The sequence below is a fragment of the Bombus vancouverensis genome, chromosome 6 (genome assembly GCF_051014615.1).
Source record: "Bombus vancouverensis nearcticus chromosome 6, iyBomVanc1_principal, whole genome shotgun sequence".
Taxonomy (NCBI): Eukaryota; Metazoa; Arthropoda; class Insecta; order Hymenoptera; family Apidae; genus Bombus; species Bombus vancouverensis.
In genome coordinates this window covers 9,559,864-9,583,856 of record NC_134916.1, presented here as the reverse complement: position 1 = coordinate 9,583,856, position 23,993 = coordinate 9,559,864, and the positions used below count along the sequence as shown (strand labels likewise).

Here is a 23,993-nt window from a genome sequence, read left to right as displayed (position 1 = left end):
GAATGGAGATCGAGGAAACACGCGTTTTCGAAATATCGATCGTCTTTATTTATAAAGTATGTATGCTTCGACCTAAACGACGATTGCTTTCTAGTATCATATTTTACATTACTTACAAGACATTTCGATCGCACGATTGCAGAAGAATTGTTATATATAAAAAAAAAAGGTTAATTTTCGGGAGCGTCAATTCGAACCTTGGGACCACGATTTTCCATGCAGTTAACAATTGCGATTAATGTAGTCACTAGGTGCAGTAATTGCTTTCTTGCGTATAAGTAGCAGAAAATTCCTAGAACCGTTGCAAACTGTGCATGTACAAATTAAACCAAGGCACAAGTATATACAACAGCCGACGTTCGGTAAAAGCTAACATTCATTCTTCTTCCAAACTCAATTATGAATTTGTTTGTAATTTAATAAGTTAAAAACAATTTTCATGTTAAGGACAGACTAATATTATTTCATCACTTGTGCCGCCTTTTTCGCTTTGACGAGTTCGACCAGCTCCTGCAAACAATCGAAATATAGAAATTTAGAAATATAGAAAAACAATAAATTTGCAAATATATCTTTTTCGAAACGTACCTTATACCTCCTCATGCATTCTTTTTTCGTCCTAGTTGGAATACATGCTGCTATCTGATCCCATCTATCAGGCACGCTTGTAGGGTAAGTCTTCAACGCTTGTTCCAGCAGTTTTTGTTCCGCTGGAGTCCAAGGCTGTGCCTCTTTTTTAGAATCTTTTTGTTCGGAACTAACACCGTTAGAAACAGGATGATCCAGACGTTCAGTAACAGCTGGCATTCGGTCCTCAACCGATTCCTTGGTTTTCTTCTCGGCAATAAAATTATCGTACGCTTTCTTATTTGCTTGCTCCTTTAAACTAGATTTACTGAAATCAGTCGATTGCAAATCTTTAGCTTTTGCAAGAACTTCCTTTGCATCGCGTGTAACACCAGTGGAGGAAGTACTATGTTGATTGATAAAATTTGCTACTACTTCCCAACGTTGATTCGTTCCTGCTGGGAATAAATTTACGGCTTTTATAAGAAGCTGTAAATCATTTTCACTCCATGGTGCGGTGTAAGATTTTACTTGCTTTTCCGGTGTATTTCGCATATCACTAGAGATAACACCGGCTCTACGTTCTGCTTCTATTTTCTTCTCAGTTTCTTCCATGATACTGATAAACGCGGTTCTTCCGTCACTCTGTAATTTTTTCATTGCCTCCTCCAATTGAACCAGTTTAAAAAGTTCACAAATTTTTTCAACGCTTTCCATGTGTCTAATAATTTCCTCTAAATTTTGAGCAAAGTAATTATTGGCTTTACAAAAATCTCTCAATGCCTTTCTTTCCTTACGAAGCGCCTTCTTCTGTGCTTCTCTTTCTTGTTTAAGCGCATCTAATTTTGCTTTTTCTTCAATCTCCCGTTTTTCTCTTTCTAATCTTTCCTTTTCTGCCGCGTCTCTCGCTATTCTCTCTTCTTCTTGCTGTCTCTCTTTTGCAGCTTTCTGTTTTGCTTTTTTTGCTGCTGTCTTTTTATCCTTATCTTCTTGCTGGAACTTCTTTATTCTGGGATCTATATTGTAAGCCATATCGACCAACGTACGTATACGTGCCATTTCCTCCTTCTTCCGTTTTGCTCGTGTCGCTTTGTTTTTTTTCTCGATCCACTTACGCATATCTCGACTAGGAAAATAATTACACAGATTATAAATATGTTAGAAGGTAAAGAAATACAGAAAAAATTTAATCGTGGTATACTTACTCTTGACCGCTTTCTTTGTCTTCCTCGTCTAAATAAGAATATTCGCGCCACGAATCAAAGTCATACCAAAACGAATAAAATTTTTCTACTTTATCCCTAGGTGTATCTGATCCACCCAGGCGCGGTACCGGCTTCTTTGTAGACCATCTAGCATTCTCTTTGAACGCTTTACCCATTAGCACGTAAAAGTTATTTTTACAATCTTTTTCATCTGGCAAGTCGTCGCTAAAATACGGGTCCACACTGTCGTAACTCCGCCGCTTCATAGGGTTTCCCAAGATTTCCCAGGCCCTTGTTATGCAGGTGAAATAATCGTCATCTGGCCGGATTTCCTCGCCCATTGCCTTCCGCTTATCGGGATGATGTTTGAGAATTTTCTGCTTATCTGTAATTCACACATCAAATACTCCTCAACCGGGTTAATCATTGTATTAGGCACGACAGTGAACGATATAACACCTACATTCCTTTACAGAGTATACTTTGAACTTTCTTTACGTACAAGCCCTTTTTATAATATCTTCGGTTGCTTTGTGTCTAAGCTTTTTCAAGCCTAACACTGCATAATGGTCTTGATCTTTCCATTCCTTTGGGTCCAATGACCTAAGATACTCCAAGTCATCTTCGAATTGGTACTGTGAAAGATCTTCTTCGTCAGATGATTCGTCGGATATCCTGGCAGGCATAAGGCTGCGATGAAACTGAGCTGCCCATGCTTGTGCGGTGGAATATAGGACTAAGGGACCTGCTGTACATGTTTCCATGGATGAATCTATAAATCATATTTTGCAGTTGTTAAACTTCTTACTTCTTCACTCTACTCAAACTTAAAAGTTGAAAGACTTTTCATTTAACCTATATGTGAAAATAAATTATATTTTTCGACCACATGGTACATATATAAGGGCAGCGAAATATTCATAATTTAATTATTCCAAACAGCATCATTGTTACAACTAAAATATCTCTAATCATTCATAAATTATAGAACTGACTGATGTATATACAGTGTGAACATTAAAAAGAGTATCTTTAAAATTCTGCAATGCCTCTATGTGCCCCTTGAAACGACCCTATTTCGAGAAATCTAACCTCACATGGTCGATGTCAAAAGGCAAATATTAACAAAACTGCTGAAACTTACCGGATACTGTGTTTAAATTAGTTGAATTGTCATCATTTATATCGTTCCTCATCATTAGTCGTTGATAGGATATTAACTTTTACAAACAAATTACTAGAGGAACTCCAATGAAAACATAAGCGAACAGACTATCGTACTACGGACATCTCAATACGAAACGACCACGTTATTTGGCGCTCCACGGGTACGTTAGAATAAATAACGACTATACAACCTGTAAACATCGACCACGTACAAATATTCATTCGACTATGTAACTATACTATCTGTATGTTTATTATAGTACATACTATTATTGTACTATTAGTACATAATGCAATTATTGTACTTTTGAGAAATGTTACGTAATTCAAGGTTATCTGATTGTACAGACATATGTATATATACGTGTAGATTAGAAATAACTTAACACGAGTAATTAGATTGTGAAATAGTTTAATGTTTATTTTAAATATATTTGTGAAAATATGATACATATTGTACGAAGAAATACTCTTGTAAATATTCAAAAATACAAATATTTTAATCATACTTGTTGGGATCGTACTTTGGACGGAAATAACATTTTTGGATCAATCATTTTTGTTGGGAAGACTAGGGGTATTTGTTATTTTTCGTTCTCATTTTACAACGGTTGGCACAAACACCGCTCTTTTTCGCCGCGCTCTAAAATATACTATACATATGTGTAAATATATATAATATATATAAACTTTAATAAAACATTTTTTGTTGAAACGATAAAAAACATTAAAAATTCAACAAATGTTTATACATTTTAAGAAGCGATGTCATTGCGAAGTACGTGCAAATTAAAAATTATAAATGTTAGTTGAAAATAAATTAAAGCCCGCGAACTACAAAGTAGCTGCAGTTAAATGTATGAAATGGTCGAAATAGGTTAAACGAACAGTATGCAATTATCACCAATTATTTCGAACACATAATTAATCTCAACATCAACATTTGAAAATACCAGAACGGAAGATTGTTTAATTATCTACTGATGACCAGGTGATGACAAACGTCTCTGTGATTGATATGGGTTTTGCAGTAAGCGTGGCGAGCATTCAATTACTCGTAGTAGTAGCGCATCTATATAATCTTCCAAGTCGTTTAGACGTTTCTTCTTATCTGTTACTTCCGCTTGCAGCTGTAGCGTCAATTCGATGAGATCCTGTATTGAAAAAATTTAATCGTCGCATATTATGCAGATCTCTTTTTTATAATTTAAAAACCGACGATTTACTATAATAATAGCAATGGTAATACCACAGCGTATTTACCTCTCTCGATTTCCCTTCGAATTGTGCGAGAATTTCATGCGGTAAGTGGCTTTTCACCGATGCTGTAGTTTTAATCGCGTCTTCACCTCCGATGATAATTCTCTCCCCGGACAAATTATTATCGTCATTAAAGTCTTTAAATTTATTCTCTTTTTCTTTCTTCTTGTCTTTTCTCGATTGCTTTTCATCTTTAGGACTCCAACAACTGTACTTATCTTCTTTCTTTTCTTTGAGTTTCTCTTCTTTTACGTTCTTCTCTTTAGTCGATGCAAACTTATCTTCAAGTTTGTTCTTTGTTAGCAGTACCTCACGCGGTGCAGGGCTCGGAATCTCTGGAAGTTCTTGACGTTTCAAAGTCGAAGAAGGTGAATTTATGGGCGACGATTCGCGATATTCATCCTTTGGTTCGTCTATCACAATTTTTGGACTTGCTTTGCTATCCCATCTAAATATATCAACGGCGTATTAATACAATCGTTTCCATTCAGATTGAGATTTCACACGGTAAGAACAATTTTATTCACCTTTTAACATTATTATTAACTTGTTTGCCATAAAGCTTCAAACCCCATTCATCTTCTTTGATATTGTCCACTTTGGATAAGGAGGTAGTGGAAGCGCTCATAGAGAATCGTGGTGGTTTGTTGGGTGCTGCGTTCGTTGGCGCTGGTGGTACATGATGTGCCTCGAAATTGTTACTGGACGAGTTACTCGAAGCGATCGAAGCTACACTGTTACTGTTGGCGACAACCGGAGCATTTAAAGACGATGCCGAGCTCTTGTGGGACAAATCGTCAAACTGAAATATACAGTTGTAACTGTGAATTATTATACAGGAAATTTAAATAACAACAAATCGATAGATTCATAGTTACCGTAAATTCGTCCTCGTCCTCGCTAATAACACCAGGGTCAGCTTCTCCAGGTTCTTGTCTCGTGGTGCGGAACTTGCGCTCGTCTTTTTCGTTCAGGTCATCTCCTTTGTCCAAATTATGCTTGCTCTTTCCTTTCACGCGATTCCCGATCGATTTGGCTAATTTTTTTAAACCTTTACGCTTCTCGAAGCTGCCTATACTGAGTAAACTTCCACCGATCGAATGGGCAGCCGTGGATAACTGTCCAAGGGAACTTTTGTGACGTTCCTTGTGGCTCAGATCGGTCAAACTACCAGCTTTCACGATGAAACCTATCTTCACTTCAAGTTCTCCTCTCTCTTTCGTATTTTCTTTGCCTGGTTTACTCCCAAGAGTGTACCTACATATAATTAGAAACTTTTCAGACGAAATCTTGCTTTTTAATTCTCGTGTAACTTTATCAACGTTCTCAGCGTTTCATTTACTCCGTATTATAAATAGATCAAAAATGTTCATGCAATGATGGAAAATGATTATGTAATATCAAACAACGTACCATCTATTCTTTGGTCTCTCGTAAACATCGAAACTGGAGAGAGGTATGCTGATAGTGCCGAGGAATTCGTCGACACCCAAGAAGTTGCGATGAAGGGCCGTAAGGATAATCTCTGCGGTGTTCCCTTGTTCCGGTATGAGTAGCTCGCATTCTTCGTGCCATTCCACATCCTTCGACGCTTTCTCCTTCACAGACGTTTGGTATTTTTCCTTGCCAAGCGCGATCGTCACGAAACAATCGTTGGTCTCTGCGTTGTTAGATCGAAGCATTTAACGTGGGTGGTGACGGTTAACCGCAAGGTTAGGATTAACAAGCCGCGCGACGAATATTAAAAATGTCGCACAGGCCACGTTTATTGTCTACTTATTGACCGTATAAATTACATTCGCGATATTCTCTTCTCCTGTCCAGACAGCCCTAATCGTTCTTTTATTTATATTTAATTTGTCGCAATACGTCGAACGTGACATTACTCGTGAAATGACCTAATATTAAGTGTCTTTGAAATTGTAGTCGTTTTAGCCGTCTTTTTACGTCATATATGTCAGATTGCGCAGGGAAACGTAACAATTCGTTGATGTCAGTATCTTTTTTTTTTATTAAAGCGTGTCTAGTTTCAAAACAATGGAAGACGAAATTTTACCGGTGTTTCGTCATTGTGCTAAATTCGAATCGAATTTCGCGAACCATGCAAAACCGTTTAAACTGCACAGCATATGTATAAAGCAACGTACAAAGGCTCGATAATCTTAACCTCTTAACTCAGGAAATCTCAGATTACCGGGACTTCCTCCTTACTTGCCTCCGACGATAGAAACTGTAATCGTGCAACCAAATATATTCGCTTGCTTTATATGTTTACAACCTTCTAAAAACCTGCAATCTCTCCTCAAAAATTGTAAACGCTATTAAAAATATTCATATACCCTTCATTTATACGAATATTGTACCCTAGTTACACGCTGTATATCTATACGAGTATACTATACACTAGTTATGTGCATTTTGTCTGTATACAGATATTGTACCCTAGTTACACGCTGTATATCTATACGAGTATACTCTACTCTAGTTATGCGCATTTCGTCTGTATGCAGATATTGTACAGCTAAAATAAGAAAATTCAAATGCTTAAGGAAAAAAAAAAGAAAAAAGAAAATAATTCAAAGTTCACGACGTAACTCTTGTATTATAACATTTCGCTAATAATATTGTTGTTGTACCATTGTTGTCGTAACGATCAATCAGGATACTCACTGTGTTTTCCTTTGGTTAATAAGTTCTTCGCTCTTTGAACTGCAAACAAAGAAAACATTTTGTTAAATTCTAGGGAAAAGGGAAAAGTAAAGAATGATTTATTCCTCGATGACAGAAAGTTCTATTATATTTCAGCTGTTCGAATAAAACATACATAAATGCTAAAATTTCACAGTCTTTTGTCCGCGAAAGTATTTGTGCACTCAAAAATACGATAAAGAGAAAGAGGCGTAGCTGCGGACAAATCAGCCGCATATTTTATTATGCGCGATAAAACGAAATGGCATCTGGCCAGAGTACAGAGCCATCGTTAGAATATCTGAGATAATATGCATTTTGTAAAAACGCATCATGACTGACGAGCACAACATAGCTTCCTATCACGGTAAAAGCGTGAACGTATCGCTTCCCTATTGTTCCATTATTCTATTGCATTCTTACCGCGAAATCTTGCTTGTATAGCATTGCTATTCTGCTATTTTTGACTATCCCGCGCTACGTACTTCTTTTTATGGAGGATATGTACAACGTCAGAAATAAATTCTACGCTCAATACGTATATCGTAACGCTGGCACGTAAACTTACGTTTGATATATCTTCTTCTTTTGGTTGTGTGCACCGTGTGGAAATTTCGAATTTTTATGCAATTCTATATTTTAATGTACGTACGTAAGCAAAGACAGCTAAGTGAGACAGCAAGTAAAAGGGAGCTATATAAAAATTTGTTTCTACGTAAACATAGGTATAAATTATAGATGAAGATAAAAATACATGAAATGTCTGAAGTAAAGTTCATATTTTAATGTTTAGCGCCGCTAGCGTTAGGAATAAAAATAACTTTCTATACAGATTCTATTGCTTTAGTTTTTTTCTTTTTTTTTTTTAAATATCATACCAACTTATTAAATTACGATCTATTAGGGATTTATTTCTACATTGAAATTTCGTACAGAATTTTTATATATAGATTCCGTTTTCGTAGTTATTACGCACTGTACTAAACTGCTAATCGATGCGAACGCTTCACTTTACATATTTTATGTACTTTTGCATATCACGCGGGTTGTGTGCATTTTTACAGTTTTAAATTTCCCGCAAATGCATAAACATTCACAGTCTGATTGTATATTTTAAACAATGGTATACTCTGGCAATGGTTTACAAAAATAAATATTAACGTTTAGAGAGAATTTTAGATTCGAGCCTGCTATAATAATATTTGCTTTGTACCGTAGTCACGAGACAACGATGCATAAAATGCACTCGATGACTAGAATTCTTTCTACAATCGCATAAAATGTATCGTTTTCCTCGATTTCTCGCCGAACAAAGCCAATTGGATGGGAAAATCAACTCTCTCGCTGCATGCTTCCACGACTCGATTAGACGAAGCGAGGCGTTCGTTACAGCTGCAGCCGAATACCGTTTACTCGGAAAGGAACATTCTTAACGGTTCGAGATCACAGCTAATTAAGCTGGTATACTTCTTTTTTCTACGAGTGAAAAATTCCGCAATGATTTATCACACGACATAGGGCAAATCCTTAAATTGACCGTTGGAAATATCTTTCTATCTTTGTAAATAAAGGAGATAAAGTTCTTCATTAACCGTTTTTTAGAAGCTGCGATTATCTGCTGTGATAAAGTAGAAAGTATAACTTAAAATGTCGCTTACGTTAGATAAAGGAAAATGAGGAGTCAGGATAGAAAACTAAAGGGCACTCAAGGATATAACTACGATCCTGGAAAGAGGACTCGAATATACGAATAAGAAGGGGGAACATCATCAGCTGCTCCTACATATGCTTTCACACTCTACCTATTTTGCATCGAAACGAAAGTATTAAATGCTTGTCAACTCGCATATAAATGCTCTATGCGTTAAAATTGCTAGGAGAAACAATCTCATTAAACGTTCAAACGAAATCACGTCGAAAATATAGTCTAATATCAGTAATGATATTTTATCGAATTAGTTGTATCGACGTGTATTTATCGTGCTAATTTGCCGAATTTTAACAAACAAAATAAGCCGACCAGTTTTCAGAAGTTGACTCATCGTATATTTAAGCCATGGATAGCCGCGCGCGGTTTAAATATGTACATCGTCCTTAATTTGGCACGATTCGGAGACGTCGCAAAATCGTGGCAGACGATTTTCATACGAGACGTCCGTCTAAAGTCTAGAGTGAAAATATTTACATCCACCAAGGAACTAGAATGCGCAAGTTCGTGCATATATGTGATAAACCATGCAAGTGCACATGTAAGATTATTATCTTTTCGATTGGAGCAGCGTTCGTGTTTTTAAAGTATTCGAGTTTTCACCGTCTCTTCCCAATCTGTCTATCGCGTTACGCGACGCTGCACTCGAATGCGATGAAAATTTTCTTCGACATTCGCTTTTGCCAACGTTTGCGATGGCACACGTTGGCTAAGAAAAATTACACCGTCGCAACATGATCCGCATTAACCATTTAAAAATACCGTGACAATTGAGGTCGCTTGAGTAAGACATGCGTCGTTGACTATAAAGATATACATTGGTAGACGACAGCACGAGAAACACCTAGTAGAGTCCCGGTAAATAAATTTCTGGAACGTATTAACGAGATTGCAAGGTTTCGATTGCCTACATTCGACGAAGGATACCTACGTAACCTAGCCTACGTGTAAGCGGTAATTGGTTTACGGTACATCTGTTTCGATACGAACCACCTGCCGCACAAATAACCTTCTTATCCGCTACGTCAAGGAATTTGCTTCCAGGTTCGTATGTACTTACCTGTCACTTGAACGTGCGTCGGACTCCACATTTTGTTCGATTCGGTTACAGCGTACGGTTACGATAATTCATCTGTTGTTCCTCCTATCGAGAAACCGATCTACGTATCTATCACTATTCTAATGCCGGCTACTGGCATTACGCGTTTTCATTTGCACAACCGTAGGCGTTACAGAAACAAACCACGTCAACAACAAACTAACCGCGTCCCAACGTATCAACGACAACTATACTTGACTACTGTTCGAACAACCGCTACGTCTGCCTCGCGCATCGCGCACCATTACGGTAACCATCGCGCATCCAGTTTCGCGCATCCACTACGCTCGTGCTTCAAGTTCGTACGATGCATTTCAATAGCCCTGCACCATAATAAATATAGCTGATTCTTTAGTGCTAGTTGAACTTGAAAACAAATAGAAAATTAATTTGTTTGAGGAATTATTTATATTAAATATTATCTACAAAGCAAAGTTAAGAATATAGTATTGTCTAAAATTGATATAGATTTTATAAATACTTCCCTGCTATGAGCTATTAATTTTAACAATAAATAAATTTTCTCAGTGAGTAAGCTATTCCATTCTTCTTGTCTATGTTGGATAGCGAAATTATTCTGTCTAAGGTTTCATTTAAAAAAAAAAAAAAACATAAAATACGCATATTTAACAAAAGCATGGAGTTGGTAGAGGACAGAAAAACAATATATGTCCATGCATCGTACAATCATCGCGATTAGTCATCGGCAAAATACGAAGTTACAGAAGTAGAAATTAGACATCTGAATATGCAAACATATGTACAGTACTGTAACAATGCTGTAACGATGAATAAGTAAACGGTATACGTGCTTCTAATTAATTAGTCATGATGTTTATACTATCTTGACAAAACTGATATTTTTATACTTAAATAATTAGTTGGTTCGCGTATCGACAAAGATAAAATAGTTTTACATTCAAGTTATACAGGTAAGTCCTTTACAGAAGATAAAGCGGCTATTTTGGGAAAGGACATTTTACTTGGGTAATTAATGCGTCAAGTATTCGGAATATTCTTTATTGTAGATCGAATTGCTTCACGCCCACTTTATCACAGATTTGTCACCGTTATGTTATCGCGTGATTTACCTCCTTTTATCATCATTCACGATACACATATGTATTTTATTTGTTAGATTGAAATTAAGGCGATTGTTCCTTTACATTATGTTCACGTATCGTAGGTTATTTACTATTGATAATTACTATAATAACGATTTATTTATTGACTTTGAACATCCATTATTGTATTTAAATAAAAATAGATTCTATAACTTATAATTTATAATTTATATGTGCAAATTCTAATATAAAAAGAATCTTATACATCACGTATGTATGTTTGTAACATACTGAAGCATATCGCGTTACGAACTTTTATCTCTTTGAGATTCAATTAAAATGCAAAAATTAAGAAAGATATTTTTTGTGACTACTAAAATGTGGATCCGTTTACTTTATTACATATGTATAAATACTTACTTATATGTATAAAACATGCACGTACAGCATTCAAGTATTTGGAACTATAAAACCGTTTACTACAACGTCATTTCTCAAACAACAGTAAATATGTCGAGCTTCAAAAATTTTTCCACTCAGAAACAAGCGTCGAATATCGTATATGTCATAATGTAATATTTCATCCAATCAATTGTTTCTTGAATGTTTATAAAATTTCAAATCATACCAGTACAAGTTTGATGGGTAATAAAAGTCATCTAACAGTTATATCGGATACAAACTACGACATAAAAAGGTTCTTCTACGAATATCAAAAGTTGTAATACATAATTCTTTCTTTCTTAATCGTTAGTAATTTCTTTGTTTGTTATTTTTTTATCATATTGACGATATTTTTACCTATATTTTATCGTGGAAAGATAATTCTATTTTGTGATTTATTTTATGTCTTAATACGACTCTTAATTCGTCAAACATGTACTTGCAACAGGTGTTCAGTATCTTTTCTCATAAAGTGACAATTATAACGAATAACTCTGGTTGATAATGTGACATTTCTATAAGGAAACGTGTTCATTGAAGCAATATAATCGAAGAAACAATATGTATTCGTTATAATAAGATAAAATTCGATAAATTTTGATGTTTCCCATTTTGCCCGTTGATTCATCTGGATTTTGTTAATCTACCGATAGATGGTGCTATATTAGTTGTCACGCAAGCAACAATATCACCGAGCCGCCCCACTACGTTAGTCCAATCAGTTAGTTGCGTTCACCTTCGTTCTCCCAGTTCCCCTTCTCCTAAGATTTTCGATCTTTCTCTCTCCTCCTCGCTTACTTACCTTAGTTTTTAGCCGAAGTCAGCGACAGCGTCTCGCACGGATTGCTTCTTGGTTATGTCGATTACTGCGTCGTTTTTGATCGATTGCTCTTAAATTCTTGATATTTCCAAGTTCCAGCTGTCAATTCGTTCGCGGCTACTGGTCACGTGACTTGGCGTGTGCGTAAACCAACCTTTAAGTTTCGAATCCCCCACGCTAGTGGTCACCGATTCACTTGGATTCACGACAGTGCATACCGCCAGTCGGTTCGAATAATCGCCTCGTGGCAGGTGAAGACGAAAATCGGCGAAGCCGAGCCTGCCAGCTATCCAATCACCTAGTCAACCAGCCGCCGTATGAGGTACGGACGAGCCGTGAGACCGCGCCTCGATCGTCGATCTTGCACAGAAAATTTTGTTACCGATTGCGGTTCGACACGGCGTGCAAACTTTCTCGTAGCGATCCGTGTAACGCGTTACTTTTCCTCGTCTTCTTTCCTCGCCTAGTTGTTAGTCGGCTTCGATTCCCCTCGTTTCGGTCGCTTTTTGTTTCGTTTAGTGCGCTACGAGGGTGAAGCATGTCTTCCTTCAAGGGTGATAAGATTCCGTGTGCACGACTTTGCCATATCATCAAGTGGGATGATTTTGACGGCTATGGGTTCAATCTACACGCGGAAAAGGGCAAGAACGGTCAATTTATCGGTAAGGTGGACGATGGTTCTCCTAGTCAGGCTGCTGGTTTGCGACAAGGTGATCGAATCATCGAAGTTAACGAGATCAACATCGCGAACGAGACCCACAAGCAGGTTGTTGAACGCATAAAGGCCTTCCCCAATGAGACGAAACTTCTGGTGGTCGACCAAGAGGCCGACGAATATTTCAGGGCCAACAACATCGTTATCAAGGGCACCATGGCGAACGTCAAGGTGAACAAGACCCCAGAGAAGAACCCGAATAGTATCGAACAAGAAGAGCTCAACGGCAGCAATGTCTCCACGGATGAGGTGCGTACAGTTTAGTTCGCGAACACAGTTCTCCAAATCCCAATTACCTTCTGGAAGTTACCTGTTGCCCGACGCAGCGAAATCTTCACTGAGTCGAGCGAGTCGGTCGATCCACCTGTTGCTTCGGTACGTGTATCGGTCGTTCGACTATTTGTCGTGACCCCTCACGTAGAATCACACCTTCAAGAGGTAGGCGATCGTTTTCTATGCATCTTTGCGAATTTTTCTCAAGAACTTTTTAAGAAATTATCTGTTGTTATCAACGTCGTAAAAGTCGCGATAAAACTTGTAATTTAAGGAGTTTTAAAACGCTCTTCGACAATTTGAAAACGTACGAGTTTTTTTTTTTATTATTAAACGCCGATTAGTATGTAATGGTACAATTTAGTTAAGAATTAGCGTACTGTTTTTTCTACAATAATATCTTTAAACGTGAGTCACAGGAACGTGTCGATTTGGCCAAAATAATAAACCGTGTTTCGCGTGATGTGTTGCCCGCTTCTCACTTTGCGAACATCCAATTTGGTAGGAAGATAGATTTTGATTTTACAAATAATCTTGGCATAATATCTGGATCGTGATTCGTCTTATCAACATCTTAGCGACATGCACTAGGATCATTGTTTTTTCAAGGCAGTAAAATAACAGTCTTCTTTTATTACATATTTAGAGATAAGTGTTTCACCAGGTTGCGGTCTTGAACATCTGTGTTTACCACAGTTGGCCAGTAGAAGCGAGAGAAAAAGTTAGCACGCCATACGTGGAACGCTGCCTCGTCGTCTCGCCGTATAATACGCGAACGCATGAACAAATAAGTAGAAACGGGGAATTTCGATTTTTTGTTCCATACTCGGAAAATTAATACCGACGAATTGCACGAGATTATTTGTGTAACGCGTGTAGGTAATATCGTCAATACGGAACTAGCATTCTTCGATACGTTTTATCGAGTCATCGTTTCTGTTTGATAACTCGCTCGAAAATCGACTTTGTCCAACGTCGTGAAAAGATTGTCTACGCTAAAAATATAACGTTTGGCGAACAGATGTTACGATATAATATAGTACAATTGGCGCATCAGATACATATGTATGAACATGCTCGCAAGTGTTTATGAACTTGTTCGTATTGTTTCGATACGGTGAATGTTTTACATTAAAAAAGGCTACTATGATACAGTATCTCGTGTTTTCGCTAGTTTCTTTCCAGTAAAGCGCCGTCGAACGATAACACGTTAGATTTTGATACCATTATCGCAGCCTCAATGAATACGAACTTATCTTCCTCGCGGGATGCCTCCTACGTGCAACCAGTGTACTGTTCTCACTCGATAAAACTTATTCTCTAATTTTTAACATCGCTCCGTTGTTTTAGTCATTTTCGACATGCGCGTATTACACCAGTCGTATATTTATCGTTCACAAATTTCTTAAGTACGAAGAGAAATTATCGATACGTGCGATATTTTCTTGAAATTTTTCGCCAGAAATTTTCTTCCAACGTTAAAAAGAATTAGATCGCATATTGATAATATATGTAGAAACATAATTAAAACGCAAAACATAACCCATTCGATCATGGAAAAGAACGAATCAAGCGAATCGCAATTATCTATCCGTTGATCCACTTTTGCCACACCTAGTGGTAAACGAGCGGATTGAAATTTAACACGCGATGGAACGTTTCGTTTGTACGTTATTTATTTCATCGCGTCACGTCCGCGAATTTCAGCTTGGTACGAAGCAAAATCAAATACTCGGGGATTTTTTCTCAAGGTCTCTGAGTCATGTTCCATCTCGTTTCCTTCCTAACGATTTCAGCTCCTTCTCTCGAGACGCGGAATTATTAGAAAAACCAATTTTCCTGTTTCGGCTTTAGTTTCCTTGTTTCCGTCGGTTGATTCACTGCTGCTAGAAGGTGAGCGTTCACGAGCACCGAATGACTCATTCGTTTTGTTCCCGAGCGATAAGACACGTAGGAAAGCGTATCACGAGATTCGTTTCTTGCTCGTTATATTATACGATAGGTTCTCGCGAAGAAATTCCAAGACGCCCGATTGGATTTTATCGGACGAATGTTTCAACCGTGTTTGCTCGGTTATCGAGTAGAAATGGGGTGCTATCGTTGAACGATATCACCGTCAGCATTCTCGGATGTAACAATTACGGTGCTAATCGACGGAAGTTGCTCCTTTACAAAATGGCACGTCACTGGCCTTAATTCGTCTTCATGGGATCCGCGCGTTCGATCGTCTTACCGCGATACGCTCGCGCCACGAATCCGATCACGGCAACTATCTCGCGATCGGAAGATTCGTCCTCCGTCGATAGGACTCACCGGATATCCGGTCATTTTTGCGGCATAAAATTACGTAAATTTCGCGTTCTAGCGAGCTACGTAATCGAAGACGCACGCGTATCCGCGATCGTGTTGCACATGCTGTCTCGTACGCTATAAAACCACCATAAAATGTTCTTCTACGAGTACCAGATACGAGAGACGGCACGACCAAGTTGGAAGTACGCGAGATAATCGAACCTGTCGATAAAGTCGGACTTTTGTCTAAATTCACGTTTTCACGAATATAGTTGGTAAACTGAAACTATGCACAGAGAATTGTTCTTACCTGTCAAATATTATAATCGGATTGCAGTTGTTTATGCATTTATAAGGAATTGCAATATGTAAAACAAACAAATCCAAAATATAATACTCTTTGTGATATTTAGTAGGTGAAACGAATCTCTAAATACGTTTCGTCTGTCTAGATGTATCTGTAAAAATATCTGTTTGCATTTACGGACTAATTGCAACGATACTTTCGATATTTTATATACTTTCGCATATTACACGCATAGTACGCGTTTCTTTCTCATATTTCTCTAAGAATTGCAAATTTTAAAGCCATTAAATTCCGTAATTGCGTGGTACGGCGCGCAATAGTTGAAACTCTTAGGCCATTTTCATAGTTATGAGATACGGTGTATGCGCATCGGGGGGAAAAAAAAGGATATCGGGACTCAAATCGATTAACGTGTTTCCACGAATGCTAATTTTACACTTTTACGCGACCCACGATCAATTTAATCGATCGTCCATCGTAATTTACGAGCTAAAAGGTTGCGTTGTCACAAGCCTGATCATACGTATAGTAAATAATTAATTGCCTCCGTGCAGACTGCTGGTCAAACTTCCTGTCACCATTTTCAATTGCGCAATAGAGCAAACCGTGTGGCATGCACGGTACACGAATGAGAGGGAAAACCGTTTGTCGTGCGAGTCTGATCTTCGAAGATTTTCACGAACGTGGCAGAATGCAGCGGAGTAACGACGCGACGGTCAAATCGGTGAAATACTTTCGTAGCAACGACTAGCTTTGAACGCCCGTTATTTGCTCTTATTCGGTTTCCGTGTGCAGCGATTTTCAAAGAAAGCGTGCCAAAAAGCCAGGCCGAATGCATATACAGATAACGGGGATTCCCCTCCCGAAAGGAATCGGGACAGTGGTCGCGCATAGTGTTTCTCTGCTCAGCAATAATTAAATATACGCGCGACTAAACAACACAGGACGAATCGATGATTTCCAGTCCGGCGACTACGCGCCATTCAATCCCGGCTACGTATCCTTTTTTCCTTTCTTGCCCTCCGATAATAATCACATACTTTTTTGTGCGTTCTTGAAACGCGCGCGCGCACCTTTTTAACAAGGACGTCGCTTCCGTTGTACTTCGAACGGGATACTCGACGTAAGAAATTAGTCGTTCGCTGTAAAGATCGTAGTTACGATTAGTCGCGATTCTAGTCGATTGCATACGATATAAGCTCGTGGTTGCTGGAATTAATTGAATCGCGGGATGCCGGTGTCGACGCAACAATGCCACGACATAGATTCTCGATGTTTTATGGAAAGTTACTTCAGCTTGATTTATGCTGGTATTAGGTATTCATAGCATTATTGGACTCACATGTTTATATCGAACGTTTTCGTTCGTTGCATCATCACGATCAGTCCTTCGATGTTACCAAAGCCTCGTTCGTATTAGTTAGGTTATCCGAATTCAAATCACTCGAGGATGACAAACAAGTTGAGACCGTTTGTTCAACGTGCACCTGTTTTTTTACTTCACTCGAAATATTCTTTCGTATTTCTACGCACGTTTTTATTGAAATCGCCCTCGGATTAGCGAAGTGGCTTGAACTTATTAAGCGGTTGGAAAATGTAATGACTTGCTTGAAGGTAGGTACGAGTCGTGCGAATTCAAGTGATCTAACGAACTTGGCTTATAGTCCCGTTTAAATCAGCCAAGTTACGTGAATCCAAACTGTTTGAATTTGAATAACCTGATTTCAAGAGGATATCTGCTGGTATATAAATGTTAATCACGACATTAATCATAATTATAAATCTGACATATAATTTAATACTAAATATAAATTTCAAGAAAGGTCAAATCGGTTTAAAGCATTGATGTTAGTAAATTGGAAATTATCTAACGACCGTGCTGTTCGTTTCGAGTTAGAGAAATCTCGAGTTGAAAGAATCTCAACTTTGTTCGAACGAAGCTTAAACCAAGTCGCAAGAGTTCCAGTAACTTGGCTGCTATAAACAAATGCCAAGTAGCACAATTCAGAGCGTAGTAAGAATTCGCAAAGTTCTGGGACGAAGATTCGAGGATCGTTCGAATCGTAATCGAAGGGAATTTCGATAGAAGCGAGTTTTTTCAATTGCGGCGGCGATAACAGCGAACCGCAGCAGGACAAACCGACTAACATTATTTCGAAGAGATTTAAACGGCCTGTGGTTGGGAACCGGTTTTCCATCGCGCTTGCCTTTTGCCGATGGAATTCCTTTAAGTACCGTTCGGAATATTGCATCAGGAGCCAAGGTCATTATGAGTTCCTTCCACGAATTTGTCCATCGTTTTTGACCCGTGTGAAACTTGTCTGAATCGCGCGTATCTCTTCATTACCCAGGAAAAAGAGAACAATGCTGCGACCGATGTAACGCGTCTATTAATTGCCGCGTCCACGCTCTTACTTTCTATCGGCGGGCGTTAAGGAGAAACACTTTCTGTTGTATAACGGAAAATTGAAGCGTTTCGCTCGACCGCACCCCGTTAACGTAAATTTTCTTTAATGTGAAAAATTTAGTCGCAGCGTTAACCGGCAGAATGTGTCGACTCTTCGTTCCAACGATAATTTCTCTATTTATAGAAGATAAATAATTAGAAACAATGTAAATTCGTTTCATTTATAAATAATCGTATCGCGTCGTAAATTTGCATGCATTTATAGGAAATTTAACCAGAGATATACAAAAATGTGTAAAATATCCAAAGCTCACTACTCATTGTAATATATTTTCCAGGTGACAGGAATGTCAGCCTAGATGTCGCTTCTTCGGTCGCGTTCATCAAATTATGATTTCGCGTAAACATCCAAAGTCGAATAATCATAGAAGTTTCGGAATAACAGATAAACTGGTAAATAGAGAAACAGTTTCTCCAGGCTTGCGTTGCTGATTTCCTTCGAAGCGACCGATTTTCAACCTCTTCGAAGCGCATATTTCGGAAAAAAGTAGCGCGCCGCCGACCACCGGCCTTGATACGTGACAAGAGTTCCTCCTACCATTTACACGCTTTTTCTTTGTTCCGCCTTGTACTCGTCTATACGTCTTTGTCTCTCCTCGTGCATATAGCGTAGCTAATATGCAAGTAGAAATGCGCGCGTGTGTCTAAAAATATATATTGCGCTTATAGACGAGGAAATTATAAAAGGAAATGTCTCTTTTCAGAACGCGCATAAGTCAAGTGGATCGAACGACACTTCGCACAGCGAGAGCAGCACGCTGACGGCAAGTGCAACGAGAACTTCGAACAGGAGCGAGAACGAGAACGAGAGCGAACGTGAGGAGTCTGGCCGAGAGAACGGGAACGGGAACATCAGGAACGAGACGACGATGGCGCACGTGCACGATACCGGAAACGGCAGCGTCACCGGTAACGAGCCACGACAGGGCCTGAACCTGAAGATGAGCGCCAAAGAACTTAGAGCTCAGCTGGCTGCGCGCAAGAAATACGATCCGAAGAAAGAATCGATCGGCTTCAAGGACAAGTTTGACATCGTACAAAAATTATAACCGTTGCTCTTGTCCGTCTCGTTCGATAGTCTTGTCGGCTATGCTGCGCGGTGCTGTTTCTTGTCTCGCTATTAGTAGTCAGGATGCTTGTGTCCTGACTGATCCGGATGAACGCAAAACACTGTCGGATATTTTTCTGAGTTACTGTATAGACAGAAATAGCTCGAGGCAATAGACATTTTTGAAATTCTAACCGGGCATATACACGCGTGCGGATATACGTATCTTTGTGTGTATTTGCTTGTACCTGCGAGTCCATTAAAATCCGATGGTTTGCTACAGATAGGACGAAGAACGAATTACAACGTTTCTAAATTGCTGAAAAGTCTGAACGTAATAACGTATTGCGAATCGATCGAACGCTAAAATAGTTTCTTGTTACATTAGATATACAGCTGTCCCGCTAACTACAGCGAGAATTGCGCGCACCAAGGACGTTCACGACGACGCGGGAGAAAGTGTAGAACGTTGCGCGACGTACGACGCGTAACGCGCGCGCGTCATCGGCAATTTTCATTATTCCTTATCAAATTTAACGTATCGTTCGTTTTCTTATTGTAATCGAAGGAACGTGTATAGCTTGCGAAGTAAACCGCGTCTTCCACTTCTTGCGAGTAGTACGCAGAAAGGAAAGCTTCTTTTCCGATCCTAGAAACCGATATTTGACACAACGAGGAATATGCCAACACCCGAATGGATTATGTAATTTAAGAAATGTAACGATGTACAAAAATGCGGCGACACAATAGTGGGAAGACTTGGGCAAATTTCCACGTTCGTTGGAAGTTTCAACGAGCGTATGCGACTATATATAGTTGAGAGAGTCGCAGGATTCGCAGGAAACTCGGCTACTCTCTAACTCGACATTGCTAAATATTACGACAACTTGTTGTGTAACTTTCAATTATCGCCGTCGTGATCCTTTTACGTCGTGCTTCGTACCTTACGCGAATACCTAGAAGCTAGTTGTTTTGTTCTATTTTTTATTGCTCTTTTGTTTTTCGCACGATATGTACCTACATACATTCCTGTAGTCACGATAAACACCGATCGGTAACACGCGGAAACGCACGACTTTATTATTTGTTTGATGAAGCGTTACAAGGAAAAGAAACGATTTATTGCCGATTTCGTCATATTTTTCGAAGCGTTATGTCGCACAAATTTCACACTCGATAATTAATTCGATCGACGCATCAGAGTGAAATAATGGATGCCGATATATTGCATTTAATACCCGATAATAAATCGGTCGATAAATTGATCAGACGTCACACTTTCTACGAATGATGTCATGCGAGTATCGATAACAGGATTCCTATATGGCTATTTTACGACTAAAGTACGATATCTTAGATATAACAATATTTCGTGTTGTACATCTATTATTGGAGATCGATAGATTTGATAAGATCAAGCGCTTTTGTAATTACAGCGCGGACTCTTATCTGTTTAAAGTCAGACAAAGATAGTTGTTTTGTTTTATTCATAATTCGTATTTCGTTAAAGCTGTTTTTATTTTGGAATAAATTTTACATATGTATAAAAAAGAATTCTTCTTTTGCGGTATTTTCAACGATGCAAATTTTAAATACATATGTGTAACAGAACGGTTCAGTTGAAGAAACAAAAGGTTGTAATCTTTGAAAAGGAAAATGTAATTCTAAGAATAATTTGTTTTTGTGTGGAACTTCATTTATTTGTGAATTTCGTCTATTGAAATTCGAATTTTCTGTTATATTTTTCGTCTACTATCGATGATCGGTGTCAAACGAATTAAAATGTCGATTTGAGCGCGAATCGATAACACCGCGCACTATAGAAACCGATCGATCGCATTATCGATCAAGAAGATCGAGTCGCTCAAGGTTAATTCGCTTACCGTGATCTATCGGTTTATGCTCTGGCACTGAATATACGCTATGTAAATTCTTACATATTTCTCGTTTTATCGCAATACATTTGCAAAGTTCGATGCATAAGCATGTTCATTTCTGTAAATATTAGATCTTTGTGCGTCAAGGTCGGTGCAACGATCGGAAGAACGAATGAACCATCGTCTTCATGCCTTGTTTCGCATAATTAATATCGCTGGCCGTCGATATAGTATTTACGTATCACGCGTTCGAGGCAGTTTGCGATATTTCTGCTAGTATTAAAAATGAAATTATAGTATACTGGAAACTTGAAACGATAAACTCTCTATCCCTTGTCATTTTGAAATGTTAGTTTTCACGCAAACTATTGCACCGATTCCTTGAAATGTATATAAATGCTCTGAATAAGGGTAAAATACACACGTTGTTACAACTATTGCACAAGTCCAACGTATTTTTTAAGCGTAACTGTAAGCATTATGTTTGACGACAAGACTTAGTTGTACGTTATTCATCAAATTATGTTCATTTACGTACATCTCTGTATAAATAATATTGTACGTATATGACTCGCTTTATTTCTTACAACCTCCCATCGTCGGTACGTTATGTCTTCAAAGTAACTCGTATATGTCAACATATCGAAAAAGAAGATCGAAGGAAAAGCAAGTCGAAGCTTCTACGTTCGAGTGTTACAGGTTAACAGTTAAAGATACATGTTAACCCATAACTTTTATTACACTTAATTTACATCTCAGAACACTTTGATCAGTTTCTCGATCCTTTTGAGCTGTAACGCTGCCATCGTTGTGTAGTGTATCTTTGAAAAAATTTAGTAAAATTATTGTTGATGTTATTTATTTTCGAAATAAGTACTTGCCGGAAATTTGATTTTAATTCCTAGCACCGATGACACTATAATCGTATTCCGTCCCGAGTCGGTAATGTCGGAAGTGACACGAAAATATGTAGTAAGAAGATTCTAACTGTAGATGTGGTTCTAGCTCTAGAAACTTCAAATTCTGTGATATAAAAATACATTGCATATCAGATCTATACTAAATTTCGTTTATGGCATTATTTATAAAATTTTTCGATCGACATTACAACTTACCAAAGAATCGATACTTTCCTCCATCTATCGTTCTTCTGATCGATCAATGCACCTATTTTAATAATTGTGACTATGCGATAAGTTTCTGGTTACTTCTATGGTAGAAAAATTCGTCGTTTGTGACTAAAAAGCTAAATGTCTATGTGTTTATATGACATCTGTAGACCCAATATGTAATTTGTCCTATATTTCTATACTTTTTGACTTGCATTTTGACCTGCACATTTTTTCAGTACTTAGTGTTTTTAAGAAGTCATTGTGAAACTTACATTATGCGTACGAGATGAATGGTCGATGTTGTGGAGCAGAGAAGGCCGCATACATATTTTCGGAAGGATGCAGTCGTGCAGCGATAGTTAACACTGTCAGTCAAGTAAAAGAAAAAGTGGTTGAAGATGTTGGCTCGTGAAAAACAGAGGAAGTAAATTACTGGCAAATTAACAGCACCGTGTTGGATCGGTGGTACGATGAAAAAGTAGCGGAAGAAGGGTGCAAAGGCAGATTCTTTGAGTGGTAAGTGGAAGCGAGAGAGCACGACGGGATTGAGCGTGGCGCGAGTGAGAGAGAGTGCGCGAGGCGGACATATATGGTTGCAGGGTCCGAAAAGCTCTCAGGTTACGCCGACGGCGCTAACCGTTTTCACGATGATGTTTGCTCTCCTTGTCTCTCTACTATCTCTCTCTCTCTCTTCTTCTCCTTCTTCATCCATCGTTTCTCTTTTCTTTTCTTTCTCAAATCCACGTGTATACACTCGCACCTTTCGATCCCACTTGTCTATAGTCTTTCTCTTTCCGACGTATGGGCTCGCGATCTCGGTCATTCGTATGCACACAGAAATCGCATTTTCTTCGTCGCGCCACGACCAAAAATACCGGTGTTCGTGCATCCATGGGTGAAAAGGAGAGGGAACCACAGGAGCGGCATTGGCGCGACGAAGACGGAAAGAAGAACCGCGACATATCGTCGCGATGCTGCGCGAGAGAAGGGATGAGGTTTTCGTTATTTCGAGATTATCGGGGATTGCCTGCTTTTTGGAATCGTGCCGATCGTCTCGTCCACTCCCGATATCGAGACGGCTTCTTCATCTTACTGTACCTTACCAATAAGTCGAATCATTGATGCGAATCGTTCGATATTTAAGTGGCATCCGATAATAAGAAAGCTCGGGGCAACAAATATTATACGAGGTAACCTCAAATAATATGGTTATAATTATTTTTATTATCGTTGCCTACCGATACACCTTAATTTCCATGCTAAATAGTAGGAAATCGAAATGAAACAATTAACTAGTACGATATTAAAGTTAAGAGCTATTTAGAAGAAATTAAATTCAGTCGATGAAAGATAAGTTTTAATAACGCGGAAGTAACCGAAAATTGATAAATATATCAGACTAAATTATATTCGAAAACAATTTTAAGTATGCATTGTCTTGCGAACCTGTTATACGATAGAATTGTCAAATTGTGTAAAGCATCGGTAAATAGTACGTGTCTGGGATATTAAATAACCGCGTGGGAGTTTAGTAGTCTAAGAATAGAGGGGCAAGAAATGCAGAATCGTAGAGTTTTGGTCCCCGGGTTTATCATTTTTACATATGTACGTAAGGATGAATTTCGGGAACTCGATTTCGGCTGATTCCAGGTTGAAAGAGAAAGAGTTTATTTATCGAAGCCGACTGAAGGCTTGCAGCTGAAACAAATGACGGGATCGATAAAAATTTCAAATTCGCTCCATCATGATTTCTCACCTCCTCGACATTTCAGCATTCTTCTTCGTATCTCATCTTTTTTTTTTTTTCGTTTTGCTCTGTAAATAATTTACGCGATTACGTCTTTCTACGTCAACGAGAACTGTTTGGCAATTTTCTCCGC

The 23,993-nt window shown here is 38.4% G+C and overlaps 3 protein-coding genes and 1 long non-coding RNA gene across 6 annotated transcripts; 1 reads left to right on the top strand and 3 right to left on the bottom strand.

The window, feature by feature from the left end:
* Window positions 1-24: 24 nt before the first annotated feature.
* LOC117158009 (dnaJ homolog subfamily C member 2) lies at window positions 25-3,128 on the bottom strand. Of its 2 annotated transcripts, XM_033336451.2 has the most exons (5): window positions 2,917-3,128; window positions 2,275-2,544; window positions 1,773-2,157; window positions 589-1,693; window positions 25-510 (listed from the first exon to the last, which is right to left on the bottom strand). In XM_033336451.2, the coding sequence occupies exons 1-5, from the start codon at window positions 2,969-2,971 to the stop codon at window positions 460-462; spliced, it is 1,866 nt and encodes a 621-aa protein (XP_033192342.1). In that variant the 5' UTR covers window positions 2,972-3,128; the 3' UTR covers window positions 25-459. The 2 variants fall into 2 exon arrangements, with proteins under 2 accessions (XP_033192342.1, XP_033192343.1); XM_033336452.2 differs by lacking the exon at window positions 2,917-3,128 and having other exon boundaries at window positions 2,236-2,413.
* Window positions 3,129-3,334: 206 nt separating this feature from the next.
* Rip11 (Rab11 interacting protein) lies at window positions 3,335-9,940 on the bottom strand. The gene is made up of 7 exons (XM_033336453.2): window positions 9,656-9,940; window positions 6,870-6,908; window positions 5,613-5,859; window positions 5,078-5,456; window positions 4,727-5,001; window positions 4,203-4,647; window positions 3,335-4,093 (listed from the first exon to the last, which is right to left on the bottom strand). Exons 1-7 carry the CDS (start codon window positions 9,684-9,686, stop codon window positions 3,917-3,919), a joined length of 1,593 nt encoding a protein of 530 aa, XP_033192344.2. The 5' UTR covers window positions 9,687-9,940; the 3' UTR covers window positions 3,335-3,916.
* A 2,068-nt stretch (window positions 9,941-12,008) lies between these two features.
* On the top strand, window positions 12,009-21,568 carry LOC117158012 (Na(+)/H(+) exchange regulatory cofactor NHE-RF3). Its single transcript, XM_033336456.2, has 2 exons — window positions 12,009-12,986; window positions 18,781-21,568. Exons 1-2 carry the CDS (start codon window positions 12,561-12,563, stop codon window positions 19,123-19,125), a joined length of 771 nt encoding a protein of 256 aa, XP_033192347.1. The 5' UTR covers window positions 12,009-12,560; the 3' UTR covers window positions 19,126-21,568.
* LOC143302872 (uncharacterized) lies at window positions 21,233-22,878 on the bottom strand. 2 transcript variants are annotated; one of them, XR_013058708.1, is made up of 4 exons: window positions 22,564-22,878; window positions 22,397-22,478; window positions 22,117-22,333; window positions 21,233-22,024 (listed from the first exon to the last, which is right to left on the bottom strand). It is a non-coding gene; the product is annotated as an uncharacterized LOC143302872 (long non-coding RNA). The 2 variants fall into 2 exon arrangements; XR_013058707.1 differs by having other exon boundaries at window positions 22,397-22,878.
* Between the last annotated feature and the right edge of the window lie 1,115 nt (window positions 22,879-23,993).